Source organism: Poecilia mexicana, unplaced genomic scaffold, assembly GCF_051168715.1.
Source record: "Poecilia mexicana isolate PSO_F unplaced genomic scaffold, ASM5116871v1 scaffold_10, whole genome shotgun sequence".
Taxonomy (NCBI): Eukaryota; Metazoa; Chordata; class Actinopteri; order Cyprinodontiformes; family Poeciliidae; genus Poecilia; species Poecilia mexicana.
Window position 1 is genome coordinate 14,923,936 of NW_028263379.1, and position 17,581 is coordinate 14,941,516.

General features: G+C 38.9%; 1 protein-coding gene across 2 annotated transcripts; it reads right to left on the bottom strand.

Annotated features, from left to right (window-relative positions):
* Positions 1–303: 303 nt before the first annotated feature.
* On the bottom strand, positions 304–17,104 carry stag3 (STAG3 cohesin complex component). Of its 2 annotated transcripts, XM_015011908.2 has the most exons (32): positions 17,003–17,104; positions 16,598–16,625; positions 16,348–16,444; positions 15,562–15,780; positions 14,975–15,071; positions 14,669–14,745; positions 14,087–14,291; positions 13,340–13,491; positions 12,197–12,394; positions 11,714–11,812; positions 11,084–11,163; positions 9,475–9,582; positions 9,223–9,322; positions 8,932–9,034; positions 8,669–8,772; positions 8,415–8,507; positions 8,235–8,327; positions 7,954–8,154; positions 7,738–7,805; positions 7,566–7,653; positions 7,165–7,245; positions 6,407–6,499; positions 6,008–6,176; positions 5,576–5,706; positions 5,166–5,267; positions 3,815–3,948; positions 3,514–3,633; positions 2,612–2,787; positions 2,301–2,496; positions 1,925–2,020; positions 1,734–1,845; positions 304–628 (listed from the first exon to the last, which is right to left on the bottom strand). In XM_015011908.2, the coding sequence occupies exons 2-32, from the start codon at positions 16,618–16,620 to the stop codon at positions 578–580; spliced, it is 3,666 nt and encodes a 1,221-aa protein (XP_014867394.2). In that variant the 5' UTR covers positions 16,621–16,625; positions 17,003–17,104; the 3' UTR covers positions 304–577. The 2 variants fall into 2 exon arrangements, with proteins under 2 accessions (XP_014867394.2, XP_087865586.1); XM_088009460.1 differs by lacking the exon at positions 3,514–3,633.
* Between the last annotated feature and the right edge of the window lie 477 nt (positions 17,105–17,581).

The window sequence follows — 17,581 nt, forward strand, 5'->3', positions numbered from 1 at the left end:
AAATTCACTTTTCTTTTGCATTCATTTATGATTTTTGCCAAAATGTAGTTTATAATAAAACATTAAACTGTCCCCTTGGGGGTTTTTATATCTAAACTAAAACAACAAAAATGTGAGAAGTTAATTTAGTTGAATTCAACAACTTTTGAAAAATTCAATTGAATTGTCCTCAGTTGAATACAAAACTATAATAGGAATGTTTAATGTTGAACAAAAACAGCAGTGACTTTTTTAAAATAATGTTTGGAAATATATTTGCGTCACCTGTCAAGCAACTTTTCAGAAACATTCAGCACAAGTTGGTAACATTAATCATATTTTATTTAACAAAAGTGCTGAACAAAGAAGTGGCAGTAACGACAAAATAGGTGAAAACTTTTAGCTTACTGTTGGCAGACAGTGATCTAGCTAAAAATGTAGTCTGAACATTTTCTACATTTTAAAAATGGTAATCAGAATCAAACTTTAGCAGGTATGATTCACAAATTTTGGAAAATCTATGGGGGTTTTTTTTCCACAGAAATGATTGGTGCAAACTCAGAACAAGCAGAAATGCTGAGATGAACTTAAACTGTTCTCAGTCAAAGAGCTGATCAAGGATGCTGGCCGAGGTGTGACGCGTTGATGGCTGTAGGGGGGGAAAAAAAAAAGTTATCAGATGCAGATTCTCCTCATTTCCAAGCAAACAGTATTCCACACAATGCAAAGAATCCAATCCTCTGTCCAAGTCATAATAATTTTAGGTTTAGCACAGCTCTATCTGGAAAGATAGCTTTCCAGATCTGATTTCTGTTGGCTGAAGTTGTTTTTTTTTATTCTATTTGTTAGAAGTGCCACAGGCATCTGACACTGCTCTTCATTTATTTAGACCCAAGAGCTGAAAGCGCCTCGACTCTTGTGCATTTACAATAATATTGCTCACCGCCACTTCTCCTCCTCCTCTGCATCAGATAATATAAGGGCTTCTCTTTAGCAGAAAGCTTTACTCTTCTTTCACACTGCAGCTTGAAAAGATGTGCTGCTTCTTTTTGGTTTCCAGGCAACCAGCACCACTGAGTCTGGGTGAAATTTTGAGGTGCCTGCCCTTTTCTCCACTTCTAGACAAACTAAAGCAGCAAAAACAAGTTGCTGTAATATGGTGCTAGAAGAAGAGTTCTAACCTCACAGGGATATTCTACATCATGTTTTTAAGCATTAGAAAGAGACGCAAACCCTCCTGAAAATCGGTGCTTTAATCTGTGTTGTAATAAGTTTGAGGGCAGCACCATGGCGTTTAGCTCAAGCAGACCATCTTCCATTCTATTTGCACATACTTAAATTGCAGCAACACCAGCCCCGTTTACTACACTATAGTCAAACTCTGGTTCATTTGGGGAAGTGTGAATGCATATTCAAACTCTGATGTGGACCCAAAAAAAGCAAAATATGGTCCGTTTAAAAACCAAGGTATCGGTTTATTGAAGTGAACTTTGGTGTATTTCAAATGCAAATGTAAGAAGCAGACTAAGCGCATAGCATTCTGGGTTTATATAACCAAAACAAATGTGTGAGTCTAGTGCTAGAGGGAGAAATGGCTCGTGGTATTTTACCAGAAACAAAGGAGAAATCGTACAGCTTCTAAAAATTGATGCCACTTTTGAAGGATTTGGTTCGTTCGACAGAAGGCGGTGTGAAAGCGAATTGCACCAGCTGAAAATGTAGCAAATGTTACTTTTGGACACTGATGTTTTTACCAGTGTAAATTCAGATCCTTTGTCACTTTCGTAATCTTCTATCTCAGGCTCCTCTTCTCCTGAAATGTCGCTCCCAGCCCTTTTTGAAATGTCATCCTCAATCAGTGAAAGCCTGGGTAACAATAATGGGAATCATTGTTTTTCCATGGCTGAAAACAAAATTTTCAAAAATAAACAAACGTCAGCCTTACAAATTGAGGTGAGAATCCAGATCTTCCTGCTGCGTAGACGTCTGCACAGAAGAAGCTTTTCCACGTTTGGCTGGCTTTACCTTTCGCATGTTGGACCTGCAGGAGCAACAAAAAAAACCCAACTGGAATTTGTAACCTAATTTCCATATTCCATACAGCCTGGTTTATTTCAATATCCACTTTCCTTTTTGCCTGGAAACATTATTATTAAATTAGAAAGGAGGGCAGACCGGTCTGCTGTTGGTCAGGAAAGAGCCTGGTAGTCATTTACTGAAACCAAATTGCAGCTTTTGGCAGACGTCCAACTGTAACTCCCAGCAATCTGACACAGACGTGGTGAACGCTGCAGATGTTGTGATAATAAAATCCAACTCACCCGCAGGAGAACTCATCCTCCGACTCCAGCTCAGTCAGGACGCTCCCACTGTCCGACACTGTGGCCGTGGGCTTCTTGGCAGTCGCCCGTTTGGGTCTATGTTTCAGGACGGTCGAAGTGAGGGCCGGAGTGTGAAGGCGGCTCTGGATGCTGCTGCTCTCCAACAGTGAACCTCTGGCAGTGCTAGACGCTGAACCTGGATAAGACAAACGACAAGTAAAAGAGTCTACCAACAAGCATTTTATGACTACTTTATTACAAAAAACGTTTGCTCTTTAAATACTACTGTTAAAAAAATAAGTCAGTGTCACCCTGAGCTGTTATCCTTTTGCGTTTGGTCACAGGTGTGTGAAGGGAGGAGTCGGCTTTGCTTTCCTCGTCTGGATCTTTGTACTTGGAGGTGCGAGACTCCAAAGAACGGCGATACAGTTTAACTGACGGCCAGGAGAGGGCAGCACTGGGACACTCAGATTTCAGAAACTGGGCTCTGGGAGGGAATGAAAGAGCGACAGGATTCAAGGACAAAGACTAGAAGACTCTTTGTTGAATGTCTGATCTGATTTCGGCAAGAGGGCAGATTTAAGATAAACAAGAGGAGCAGTAAGTCTAAACCTGAAACCAATGGAGCCATACTTGGAATGCTGGAGTTAAGGTGAGAAAAAAGGGTTTTATTTTGTTCTTGGCTTATAAGCAGACATTTCAGCTTCGCCCATCCTGACTAGTGAAAAGCTGGTAAAAAAAAACAAAAACGAATATTTTTCTTTTAAGTGGATGCATCATTCCTGACAACTACCAGATCACTCTGAAAACATCACTCTTTGGTGTGGAAGTTGTTACTGAGGGAAAACTTTGACTGAAGGTCACGTGACATTTAGCCTTTTTAAATCAATAAAACCTTGTTTCACAACACATTCTGTCTCACACACTGCATGAATTCACCTGTTATTCCGAATAGAAATAATAACTGCTCTCAGCAGGAAGGCTGTATAAAACAAAACGTTTTTGAAGAGAGAGCAGAATCAGCCCAGGCACAATTCAAATTCCTGAAACTCCCAATTAACAGCATAGAATGATACGCAGATAGACTTTGTTAGATGTGAGAGTAATTAAGTTTGTATGAATGCATACAAACTTAATTTGTATGCATTAAGTATACAAATACTTAATGCATACAAAGGACCAACAATGCTTGTTGGTCCTTCGGGGTTCTCACAGCTGGGCGCAGTCCTGTGGAAGCAACTTGAAGCTGAACTCGCTGAGGATTTCTAGGAACGCCACGTTTGGACACTCCTCTCCTTCCTGCGGCACACGAAATGCAAAACGGATCCCGTCCCTGACAAGAAAAACATTCTAGAGATTATTGAAAAACTAAAAAGCAACTCCATAAAAAAAATTTACTCCTCAGGGTACCACACTTAAAACTGTTCAAATATTCAAGTTAACATGTTGAAATCTGCTTTAGAGCATTATAAAGCTAAGAGAAATAGCGTGTGTTAGAGAAATGTGTTACTAACAGGTGCAGGGCCACCAGTTGTTTGCGGGAACGACGCAGATCGACGCCAAAGCTCATGGCCAGCTTTCGAGCCAACTCTCTAATCTCGGTGAAATCCTGCTGGTCGTGGCCCTCCGTAAGCATCTCGGAGAACAGCTGAGCACACACAGGCATGACTTTACATAAACACACTCCATAGCGAAACCTTTAATGTGTCTGCAGGAATACACAGACACGGTGCACCAGCTTTCAGTTTGGTTGAATAAATAACAAGTGTGATTCAAAAAATGGCTGTAATTCTACTAAACTAGAGGTTTGAATTTTGTTTTGAAGAGACTTCATTATTTCTCCTGAGGAACAAGTTGGATTAGGAGATGATGACAATTTTTGGATTATTATAGTTAATTATCCATTTACTCTATTGTAAAAGTACACATGGACCTCTAGCAATAATGCTAACCGGTCTAATCACACTAATTATGATGGAACAGGCAGTTTAAAATGTCAACCCATTAGTCATCTTCTGTTTGAAACAATAGAGACATTCTGCAGAGTTGTGTAACAGACTGCTCTCCCTCACTCTGCATGAAGTTGCTTCTCCTAATAAAAAATATTCTAACCTACTACAAAATAAAAGCTTTACTCACACTCCTGTACAATTACAGTGAACAAATAAATGATTTAACAATTCACATGAGCATAAATAAGAGCTTTTTCCTCTCAAATATTATGTCTGACACCTGTTATTTATTTTTGAAACAATAAATAAAAATAAAAAAAAAAAACATTAGTGAGCTAAAATGCTTCTTATATATGAGATGTGCTACAATTATTTTTTTACCAGTTTAAATACCTCTGGTCCCAAAACCTGGAAAGTTTTACTGTATTTGTAGATTATCCATGTTGCAGCTCGGTAATTTTGGGCAGTTTTTGTAAAAACATAATTTTATTTGGCAAAAGACACCTCTTAAAAAGAAGTTAATTTACAGTTTATAGAGAAGGTGCAAACAAAAAAATAATTCAAATCATCAAGATGATTCAGAATCATCTAAAAACCAGCAAAGGCAGATCAGAGCTTTATGAAAATGGTGACTGGAGACCTGCCTCTAAACTTCTGATTGGTGCATCTAATATCACATTTCTACCACATTTTCACACATTAAGGTATTAGATAGTCTGCAAAGAAAAGAGATTTTCTGTAATAGAAACAATACTACATGTTCAGTATCAACTGTTTTTAGTTTCCTAAATGGGCACAAATCAGTACAGTGTGCACATCTTTCATCACACACAATCTTTGTTTGACTTTTTTCTTTCTGTACACATGCTGCCAAATACTCCCACCCTATATAGCAGTGGAATGAGGAGCACACCTGCTGCAGGCTGAGGCACACGATCTTGGCACTCTGTATGGGGTTGATGAGTTTGCTCTTGCTCACAGTCTCCTTTATGATGTCACCAAAGTCTTTAAAATACTGCAAGAAATCAGACATGACAAAATGTCAATGCACTTTAATTGTAAGTGTCTGACGGTGCAAATAATCCACTCCGTTCACGTCATGGCTGCTTGTTTTAGCCGCTGTTCTCCATGACTCATCTTCTGCACCTCGCTTGTTCCAAAACAAATTTTATCACCTTCCTCCACTTTCCACACATCCTCTTCGATATTAATTAGTTTTAGTAGGCTTTCCAAATCTCGCTAATTCATCCAAGAATGATTCAGGACTAAAAAGGCAAAGCACTCAGCCGAGCTGAGCACGCATAACAAAGATTATTACTCCACCTTGCTGTAGTGCTTGAAGACATTGGTGGCAGCAGACAGGTCCAGGACGCCGTAGAGGACCAGCTTACAGTAGCCACCCAGCTGGTTGCGTTTCTTCTGAAGTAGAGCCACCTTCTTCTCCAAGTCTTCATCTAAAAATCCGAGAGCTAGGGTTAGATAACATTAAAAAAAAGGCATATAATATAAGATCATGCAAGGCTATTTTTCTGATTAGAGGATTCAGGCAGAAACAAGCAGCACATAAATATATTCCACCCTAGAATCTACTGGTGTTGGGAGGAATATGATGAAACATGCTCAGAAAGAAAACATGAAAAAGTGAAAAATGTGCAAAGGCTGATCTGAGAAAATAGTCTTCTTTTTCACTTAAACTGCTGCTGGAACTGTCACAGGTCCGAGCTGGCACTGTGATACGAGTTGGTATAGAAGTACCATCAAGATCGATGTTTTCGCTGTCGTTGAAGACGTAGTCCAGGAGAAAAGAGGCCAACTCAGCGCGCAGAGAGTCGGACGGCAGGTGAACCAGCGCCCGGAGGACCGGCTCACCGCGGACAGAAACCGCTCCATACAGCAGCAGCAGGTCACACAGCAGCTCAAATGCCTTAAGGAAGGGAAGATAAACAGAAAATTGACTTTTTCAGGTTCTAGTTTTACCAAGTAAAATTCAAGATCCACAAACACACTAATATCAGTAGATCGGAATTGGCCATTGATTTAGATTTAGTCAATACCTTTTATTGACAATTTCTATTAAAGTTGAAGTGTTTTAAGTTTATTTTCTGGCTATCCAGTCAACACAAAGGATGATGCTCGTTTCCATCAAGCTTTTACCTGATCCCTTATCTCAGTCTGGTCCAGAGACAAACAAGTCTGGCAGACTCTGCAAAACAAACGCACCTTTTTCCTAAGATGCGTTAAGTCAACCTGGGAAAAAAGTTGAGAAATAGAGGTTCAACAACAGAGGAAGAAAGATTGTAATTATAAAACATTATAGTTAAACAGTGAAATAACTGTTAAACATAAATGTCTCCGTCACTGGACTCTATCTTCAGCATCAGGAAAGTCAAAGTAGGAAGTGGTAATTCAAAGATATTTGCTTGTGAGTAACAATTAATTAATGATTGATGTATTTTTGAGGAAGTATTTCAAGTGAGAAAAACTTGCATATTTGAGCAACATCGGAAAATGTCAGCTCGGACAATTAACTAAGGTGAATAATATTGAATGCTTTTGTCTTTAACGAGAGCGAAAAGACGTGAAGATTAGAGATGAAACATGAGTTGGATTATGCAATAATGAATGAGTTAATGCATAGTCAGGGTATATAAAATGATCCTGTGATTTCAGACTTTTAAAGATTTTTGCATGATTTGCTTGCTGGTAAAATATCTGCTGAATTGTGTTGACACATTATGGCTCTACAAACAGCCAAGATCTCCACTAACAGACTGAAACTGGCTGTGTCGTAATCTGCACCATGTTATTTGGCTTAAATTAATGCAGATACTATCAGAATAAAGACTGCATGTAAAAGGAAAAGTGCTAGACTTAAATCAGAGTAAATTCTATTTAAAAACAGAAACAAGCACCTCGGCTGGATTCAGGTTGACTGCATTCAGTTTTGCCCACATGAGGTGAAAAGCTGTACACTTCAGAGCCGCCACCAAGAGCTGAAATCACACAGAAACAAGTCGAAAATAACTTCTGCTGAGATTTGTGTAAATGAAAAAAAAAAAAAAAAAAAAAAAAAAAAAAAAAAAAAAAAGACTTCCTGCAACTCCTTCAGACTTGAAAGAACATGTCTCAAATGGAACATAGAGGAAAAAAACAAGTCAACTTGTTTTTTTTTTGATTGTAGGGCTTTGAAGTTATGACACACATGCCATATCTGACATTTCATTACACTGCCTTACTCTCATCGTTCTCATGAGGTAAAATCCTAATCAACCTGAACAACCTTTATATCATCAGATAAAATGTTGCTTTAAACCTCAGTGTCAAAATCCAAGGATTCTATCCTGTTTTTCAGCAGCTCCATGCAGGAATCAAGCAGCTCCCATCTAGTCGGGTCCTTGGCACTGAAAACACACAAAGCTTAGAGTCAAATGCATCTCTAATGAAAAGCATCGTCAATACAAAGCTTATCTATCATACGAGCTCACCTGCACAAGGCAGCAATCCTTTTCAAGGCTGAAGCTGCATTGTATACTCCATCCTCATCTGCTGCACCCTAAGTAATAAAACACACCGACTGAAAGGCTGAAAGAGGAAATAAGAGCCAGTCTGCTTTTCTTAATTATCTTCACTTTTTCGAAACATAGAGGTGCTTATAAAGCCGCACCTCATGGAATGCGGGCTTCTCAGAGAGATTTTCGAACCTGCAGTAAGTCGCTCAGGTAGGAGTTGAAGCATTCGGTCAGCTCGTCCATCAGCTGACTGAAGACCAGGTGTGCACGGGAGGAGAAGGTGTGGCTCTCTGAGCAGAGGGTGCTGACCAGCAGGGCACAGGCCTGCAGCACAGCAGCGTCCGTATGCTTCTTCACAATGGTGCATATCTGAGACAGCAGCAGGTCCAGATGCTGAGAGAAACAAGGATGGATCAAGAAAATGAAACATGGCTTCACAAATCTGGTGAGGCCGTTTATGACCTCTTCCTTACCTTTTCAAGCCACTGAGTGCTGCTGTACATGTCCAGATCAAAGTAAAGAGGAGCTCTGAGGAGAAGGCTCATCTTCTCTGCATCAGCTGAGTACTGCAGGCAGATTAAAGTTTTACATTAAAACAATGTTCTATTAGGGTACATAAAAACAAAGTATCGTAAATGAGTTCAGCCGTTCACCTTGGAAAGCAGCTGCGGGAGCACAGGGATGAAGTGCGTGGTAATGCGAGTCCTGTCTTGTTCCTGAATCTTCTTCAGCTTCATACTCAGGACCTAATATGTGTCAAAAAAAAGTTCAGAGGAGACAAAATGTAACCACAATTTTTGTTTGTGTTTGAGTGAACACAGTGCGGAAGACGTCTAGAATTTTAGTTCGCTTCAAAACTAGACTGTGAAAACCAAATAATAAAGCTATTGCAAACATTTATTCACACCTTTTTGCCCTGACTTCTCCCAGCTGGTGGCGTTGCCTCAGCTGCCTGTCTGATGGCACATATCATGATCTCCAGGAGCGCCCCCTCCTCCTCATACATCAGACCTGGCAAAAAGGAAGGCAAAGACGAAAAGATGAAAAGAGATGACCTCCCAGAACAGGTATTAAAAAAAAGAATGTAAAATCAAAATAGAAATGATGCATGGAGTTAAAAGTAACTTTGCACATACAACTTGAGTCACTCACACCCTTAACACTCCTCACCAGAATCCTGCAACAGTAAAGTCGTCATGGTGTCCCAGTCTCTAAGCTCAGAGCCGGCCACAGTCCACAGACTGTCCACCAGGTACGCACCATGCTCATGGAACTGTTGCATAAACAATTCAGATTAAACCTCTCCAATGTTTTAAAATACAACATTGTGACTTCAATTACAAAAATAAGAAAACATGGGATCTATGAAGGGGGAAAAGGAACTGAAAAAACACCTCGAGAACATCAGTTCAGGAGAAGCAAGTGACAGAAATTGAGAGATCACAAAAACAAAATGGCTACCTCACTCTGGATGTAGAAGGAGATGAGTATTTGAAAAAACGCTGCGTTGTTGCTTTTATCGTCGTCATCCTGGCTTTGAGTAGTAACCACACGTTTCAGCCTGTCACACATAAACAAACTAGTAAATTGTATTTACTAAAAGGAAAATGAAGAACGTATTCAAAGATGAACTGTTTAAAAAAGAAGAACTACTTTCAATGCCAATACTGTGGAATCAGCAGGAGTTAATGATTCTTGCGACATGGAACATACTTGTGGCAGAGGAAGGCTCCGGCTGCAGACGCCAGGCCTCGGTGCGAAGCGTAAACCAGGGGGTAGATGTGGCCGGACTCCTCCTCCATCAAGTCGTCTTCTGTGCTGCTGCAAGTGTCAAAACAAACGGGCAACGCAGTCAATTCCAAACCATTTAATCAATGAGTCAAAAGAAAAGTCATTCAACAATGCACAATGTAGGATAAAAGTCTAAACTCTTAAAATAAAAACTTTGTCTTGGAAAAATATTTACATGTCAGAATGTCAAACTTTAACATGATCCATGTGATAGCACAACATAAAATAGTTCATATTTATAAAGTGGAAGTAAGTGGACGGAGACATGGGTTTTATTTTTTTCATATACAACTTGTATGCTTTTAATTTTATCTCTATATATTTTAATGCCCCTAAATAAAAACCAGTGCAAGCAACTCCCAGCAGAAGTCGACAAAATAGTAAATAGGAACACATCAGATAAGAATAAGTTAAAAAATTAAGCTGTGGAAAAGTTTCAAGCAGGGTTAGAGTCCAAAATAGATTCAAAACCTTAAAAACGTCCCACAAAGAATTGTTTAATCATCCCAAAATCGAAGATACCAAAACACGGCCGTCCACCTGAGCTGACAGGCTGGACAAGATGATTAATCACAGAAGCAGCCAAGAGTCCAATCGTCCTTTGTCATCTTCAGATTCAGCAATCTACATCCTAAGTGCACAAAGGAACATTACTAGAGAACCTGTGTTTACATCCCTACTGGTATTTGCAGTTTTACCCATTTAACAACATTTCTGTTGGTAGTTTTATTTTTCACAAATTGTAAGTAGTCTGTTTTTAATGCACAAATAAATATACATGCTCATTTTATTTACTTTTTTAAAATATCATCCACCTCTACTCAGTTGCATATTTCTTGGATTGCATTACATGATTTCAGTTTTTTATATTATAATTTTGCCTGACTGTACATTACTCTTAATGTATTTTGTTTTGCATATTTTATACTTTTATCTCTGTGTGACTCAAACACCTGTCACTTCACCTATATTACACCTGAATTTTCTCACTGTGCAACAACAAAGGCTATTTCTACTCTATTCTACTTTTGTGAGGGACTGTACATAAAATAAAGCCAACAACTATAAACCTAAAAGGTGCTTATCTTTCTCATTACTGAAATAATCCCACATTTTTGTAAATGGTTAGAAATCTTGTTATGACTGCTAAGAGTTTTGCTTTTAAGAGGACATTATGAAGCCATCACCCTTATATGGACCTGCAAAGCTCTGATTGTGTAGCTCCTGGACAAAGACATCAGATTCTGATAACAGATTCTTCAGTTGTTATGTATTATGAGGTGGGATGTGGGGGGACTTGGCTTGCCTCCAAAATCAGATGTGTTAAAAAAATATGGGCAGCAAATGTGAAATTTTGATTAATCCTCTGTAAAAAGCTGATCATTGTAGCTGTTTTTATTGAAGATCAGAATGAAAACTCTAAACAATTTAAATGAAGATGGCATCCTCTGTCTTTTTTTTATTTAATCTGCTAAAAATATTCCTGCGTTACATCAACAAAGAAACCCTCAGAGACAGAGAAAGCCCTCACTGTTGGATCATCAGCAACAGATTGACCACTTCCACTGCCACGTCTGGGTCTTTGTCCAGCACCATGCTGAGAATCCTTTCCTGAGCACACAGAAATTCAGTTATGCACCGCAATACACACACACAGAGATAAACGTACAATCGTGCCAGCAGTCAAACAAACTGATAAATAATATGCATAAATGCACACACACACACACACTTACTCGCTGATTAGGATGTAAGCCATGACAGAAAAAAGACCATTTATCTGCAGCAGCACATGTGGCTTAAGAGGGTTTTCATGTATTTGAGAAGGGCTTATTATCTATGGGTAATTGACGGCAATTAACACAACCAGGCACAAGCCCAGACAAAGGATGGGACCATACCAACAAACAGAAGTGGTGCAAAGACAAAAAAAAAAAAAATGAATAGGCATTAAAATACAGAGAGAAGGCACCAAAGGATGGGTGGAGAAACACAGACAGGCTACAAAGTAGAGACAAAACAAAAAGCACAAACAATAGATGGGAGACAGATGTTGAGAAAAGAAGCAGACAGAAAAGACAGATGCAGACTGGGGGGGAAGAACAGGGGAAGAAAACAGGCATCAACTGAGGCGCGAGTCCAATCCAGAGGGATGGCTCACTTTAAATCTGCTGGTGAAAAGCTCCAGGCGGCCAATGAACTCCTTCTCCTGGTACAGACCCTGCAGGGCACGCACACACTGCAGACGCACTGGACTTTGCTGCAGGAAAATATAAAACAAGAGTACAGTAACATGCTTTCCTGCATCCTGCGCATACACTGAAAAGCTGTTTCTCTGTGTACATGATTCTCACGAAATAGGCTAAAAAAAGAAATCTTGATGAATAGATGAAACACTGCCAAAGAAAACTCCAAGGAAAAGTCGCTGGAGTGTGGATAGAGATTACTTTGAAACAAAGAACTGGCCTTGTGTTGTCTCTGCCTATCTGCAGTCAAAAGTTGAACAAAATATTTTTTATTGCTTCTGCTTTTTGGCCAGTAGGGAGCTCAAGACAGACATCTTCAATGCCTGATCATCTAAAATGCCTCTGGAATGAAGAGAAAACCCATGTTCCATCTTCTGTTTCACCACATCTGTGTTTACCTTGTCATGCAACGTCCATCCCAGATATTTCAAGCATCTGTCATTGAGGAAGTTATCAGGATCCGTTTTCAGCCAAAGTCCCAACTCCTCAATACATGCAGCACGGATGTCTGCCAGTCGGTCACGGTAGCGGTGCACAAAGACGCCACGGAAGGTGGCGTTCATCATGAATGAGAGTTCCTCTCGGTTCTCCTGCAGCTACATCAAAAACATAAAACATAGATATGAACACACACAGAGACATCAGATACAGAGTAATGCAGGACTCCCAGGTTTACTTCTCTACTACCTTTATACTATATTGCTTAAACATTCCCCTGCTCATAGAACTATTAGCTTTAAAAACAGAGTTTAATTCCCAGGACCAAAGATCATAGATGTTTCACAGAATTCAGAAACATCAGGATTGAGATAAAAATTATGTGAAGTAACACAATTACCTTTTTTTTATTATTAATCTTTGAGATATGAATTTCAAAGCTAGAGCAGCATCACATTTTACAGTACGATTACAATCACAATGTTATCACATTTTCCTCTACATTAAAACTCCTTAACAGTTGATATTGACAAATTGATATCTAGTATTAACTTTTATTCATCTTTGAAATGAAAAAAAAAATCCTCCAAGAGAAGAGGTTTCCTTCTTGCTTTGTTCCCCTAAAACTAAAACTACTGCAGCCTCTTTCCGATTGGTCAGGCATTCACATTCATATGAACATCAGCAGAACTCTGCTGCAGATCCTGTGATGAGCTTTTAGAATTTTGTTATTTATACCACTTGAGCTCTTTAATGACATTAACATTAATGTTAAATATTCAAAACATTTAGAAAAACAAACAGATTATGGTCTAATGTGATGACATGACTCCAGTGGTACAGTTAGATTAAACAGTACTTCTGAACAAATTTTAATCAGTTTGTGTGATTTTTGAAGCTTCTGTGAAGAACAATGAAAACAGCACTCAGGTCAATTTCATTTTGCTACATAGAAGCTGAGTTTATTAAGCAGATAAGTCTGTGCAACGGCACAGAATATTAGCCATATCAGAACCCTTCTTCTAAAATCATTACTGATTTCAAAGTCTTCACAATCTAACAATGTCATATTCTACAGCTAAGTCAGCGTTTGAGTGTTTTACCTCTCTGACGGCAGTCTTCAGTTCCTCCAGTCGGTCTGAGCCTCGGTCACGTGGACTCTTGCTGTTCTCGATGTCGCATTGCCGCTGTGTGGTCTGCAGCTGAACTGATACCGCCACAGCCACGTCCACCAACCCCGTCATCAGCTTCATGGCTAAAACAGAAAACAGAAAAATAACATCTAAAAATCTAAAATCTGAATTCATACACCTTCAAGTCATTCACATTATGACATCTTAAAACAATTTGCTTTATAGGATTCTTTTCAATGGACCGACATAAATTGGTGTATAAAAGGTGGGATTTGGCATTCAGCACCCAAAGTTTTTAGAATGAATCTTCACTGCAGTCCCAGCTGAGTTTGTACATCTTGAAATTTTTACCCAGTTTTCTGTTACAAAATACCTCAAGCTCAGTCAGATTGGATGGACAGCATGCGAACGCCAAGAGTTCCAACTGGATTTAGTTCTGAGACTGTCTAGATCTGAAGGCTATGTTATTTTCACAGAATTTTATAAAGACAAATCAAATTAAAGGGGATTATATATATATATATATATATATATATATATATATATATATATGTAGACCAAATTAGGCATACTTCTAATTACACTTCACTATAATCTGCTACTTTGTTAACATAAAAATGTTTAGTGATATGTAAGGTACTGTATATGGATTCAAAACAGTAAGAATCAGGTGAAGTACCACTTTTTTTTTTACCTGTGATGTACTGGTGTGCTTACCTAGTAAGGTACTGGTGTGTCTGAAAGCTCTAACCTGGGAGTCAGACAAACCGGTGAGCAGAGCCAGCAGGGAAGGGAAGAGAAACTCGTCGTAAACTAGACTATTGCGACACGAGTGGACCAGGATCCGAACAAACTCGCACAGACCGGCTTTGAAACGCTTAAACTGAGGACCGGGGGTGATCAGTGGGTAGTTCACAGAATCCTGGCCAAAGACGAGAACAAACCACAAACCAATCAGCTGCAGACAAATGAAACATCTAATATTCTGCAATCTGTTTTGTATATTAATATGGAGCCTGTGGTTTATTCTGCTAATGACAAAAACAGTGATGATTAACTAATTAATGAGTTCATTTATCAACATTAGATTGTAATTAGCTTTTTCCAAACACGCTGCGTGCCATCTTTTGGATCAAAATCTCATGGGACAGAGAGATGACTACATTTCTGAATCTAATTCCAGCTTCAATTAAACAGAGAAGGTAGAAAAAGATTCACTTGCAAAGATGGATAAACAGTTCTACTGTTGATGTTTAGCCAAATCTAACTCATAAACCGAGCATTTGTTTTCCTTCTTACCTCATTGAACTCCTTTGTTAGTGTGCTGATAATTTCAGCATTTTCCATACTGTCATACATCTCTCTGCTCACCACACCTGAGCAAAAAGGTCTACATTAGAATCTAAAAAAAATCCATAACTACAAGATACATTTCAGAACATTCATTTTCATGTTCTCATAGCTTAATCTTATCAACGTCACAGAGATCAATACCACAAATGACAACCTGAGCTGCAAATGGAGAAAAAAATCTCTATAACTGTGACCCCCCCACCCCCCAACATAGAAACTAGCATCTCCCTGGCCTCCCATTTAACCTCTGACCTTTGCATCCACAGGACTGAACAATGAAGTTGATGAGCACCAGCAAGCCTTCCTCTCGGCTCTGTTTGTAGCTGCACAACCACTCCTCCACCACCGTCTTTGGATCGACAGGAAGCCGCACAAACATCAAATCAGACAGAATTAATTTACAATAACAGCGTAGATTTCAGATTCAGTGTATCATTTTTTTTTTTTACTTATCTGTCACTTTATACATATATGTATCAAACTATTTACTTGGGTTCTATGCAGATTTAGTTCCTTTCTTTTTGTTATGTGGATCTAACCTGTTAGTCTTTACCCAGAACAGACAATAGCAGAACAATAGTGGGGATGGTCAATGTTGTCAATCATTGACTCTGTGACCCAACGAGATTCTACCTCCCTCTTTGCTTATCAAAGCCAATTCTTTAAGGTCACATCAGTCAGCCACTGACAGCACATAATCACCTCTCTTTTTGTCAGCTTGTTTCACTTTCCATTACATATGTCTCCTTTAGCACCGCCCTCCCTTCATGTTGAAGTCCGTATCATTACCTTCCCCCCTCCTCAGTGAGCTTTTTGCTTCCTCACAACCTCGTACTCACCACCATGGCACTCTTTCCAGAGCACACAGCATCATAGATATCCTTCGCGCTGATCCCCTGGCTCTCCTCGCTCGTCACACGTCCAGAGGACAGCTTTCTGGATGTCCCTTGGGATGGCGATGGCTGCTGCTGGGAGGGGTCAGGAGGGTCCGGGATGGGGCTGCTACTGGTACTGGATGTCACTCTCAATGCAGCATTACGCCTGGGTCTCTTTGGTGGCTTTACATGAAAGAGAATTATTTATTAATATGTTGTGAACTGGGAGCAACTGTGTCCTATTCTAGGCATCTACAACAGCAAGAGTCCACAATTTTGACCTTTAATAGCTACTGAAAATGATCGCTCCATTGGGTAAATTAATAATACCAAAATTGAAACAAGAAACCTAAACAATTTTCACAATGTGAAAAGTCCTTACTTTTTCTCCATTCTAAATTTTTTATATCCCTTTGTTCTTTTTTTAAGCCAGTTTTTCAATAGAAACCTGACAGGACAAAAGGCAGGCACATTTTCAGGGATTGCAGCTTGAATACAAAACCTGCAGACAACCCAGATTGTAAGAAAATGAAGAGTTTGATGGGCAAATAATGATGGATTAATGGGTGAACAGAAAAAGGAAGTACAAATATGTTTCCATACTCTAATTTTACTTTTTCAGACTTATCCAGACCTGGAAAATAATATTAAATCCCTAATTCACTTTTCCAGACAGGGCAGGAACCATACATACCATTTCCCTGATAAACTTAACCAGGAATTAATTACTACAAAACAAAAAATAGTTACCTGGGGTGCAGGAAGTGACTGTTTACTTCGCTTTCTGGCTTTTGTCTGAGATTCATAGATGCTACCAGATTCTGAGGAAAGATCCAACTCTTCAAGACTAACCAAAAAAAAAGGACAGAATTAAGACAAATCAACAAAAATAAAACACAATTAGTAATCCTATTAAGATTACTAATTTGTAAGAATTGTACAAAAGCATTTATATTCTAGAAGAATAGAAGATTTGAAGCATAGGTTCGGGTAATTTTACCTTTCTGAGCTTCCAGTTTCCATTTTAGCTGAAAAAGATTATGGATTGAATGGTTAGCGTATTTTTAAATATCATAAAACGGGAAATTGATCGTAGATAATAACAAAATCAGTAAATTTTTCGCGTTAAATGTTAAAAAAAATCATACTGTATAAACTGTCAAGTTAACTCTTGACGACCTCAAACATCCAACGATATATAATATATTTTACAACTAGCCACAGAAAATCCAGCTCAATAGCGGAGCTAATTGCTAACAGAAGTATCGGTAAATGACGCTTTGAAAATGTAAAAATGTATAAGACACAACATTACTAACCACTACGCGGACAGCTACCAAAAACTTATAAGTACACACGACGTAAAAGTGGATAAGTTACAAAAATATATTTAGCTAAGCAATACCTTAATCTTAGATAACTTTTTTCTTCTCGCTATGCTCGCATGAAACTTCGCCGCGAACAGATTCTCGTTGCGGATTGGCCAGCGCTTTCTTATCTTGAGCCTGATTGGTCTGTCTGAAATGTCAGTTATTAGTTACTGGTAGGGTGCAGTAAAAGTCTAGTTTAGTACAGCTTCCCATTACTGTATGTTAAACAAGGAATTTATTGGAAACTCTGATGTATCACGTGTCTTTGCAACTTGGCAGCTTTTATCCTTATATTCACCATGGGCTCCATGTTTAATAATTTGGATTGTGATATTCTGTTCAGTTTTTAACACACCAAGGGAGATCTGGTGTTCAGATACTGTGAACCCTAGATCCTCTAGATCCATTGTTCTGAAGTCATATAAGTGTCAAATAAGGTACGCTGACAAGCAGTTTCCGGTTTCAATTTCAAAATAAATCACCGGCATTTAAATTTAAATGGGTATAAAATAAAACCGAAACCGGTTCTAAATATGGCGTCTATTGTTAATTTCTGCTTGCTACTTGATGTGCAACAATGAATATGTATAGCTACAGAAACAATATGTTGTGTC

Coding starts and splice junctions, on each gene's coding strand:
- stag3 (XM_015011908.2), bottom strand. CDS start 16,620: ATGGAAACTGGAAGCTCAGAAAG. Junction 14,746..14,974: donor TCAGTCCTGTGGATGCAAAG/GTCAGAGGTTAA, acceptor CTTTTTGCTCAG/GTGTGGTGAGCAGAGAGATG. Junction 11,813..12,196: donor GATGGACGTTGCATGACAAG/GTAAACACAGAT, acceptor ATTTTCCTGCAG/CAAAGTCCAGTGCGTCTGCA.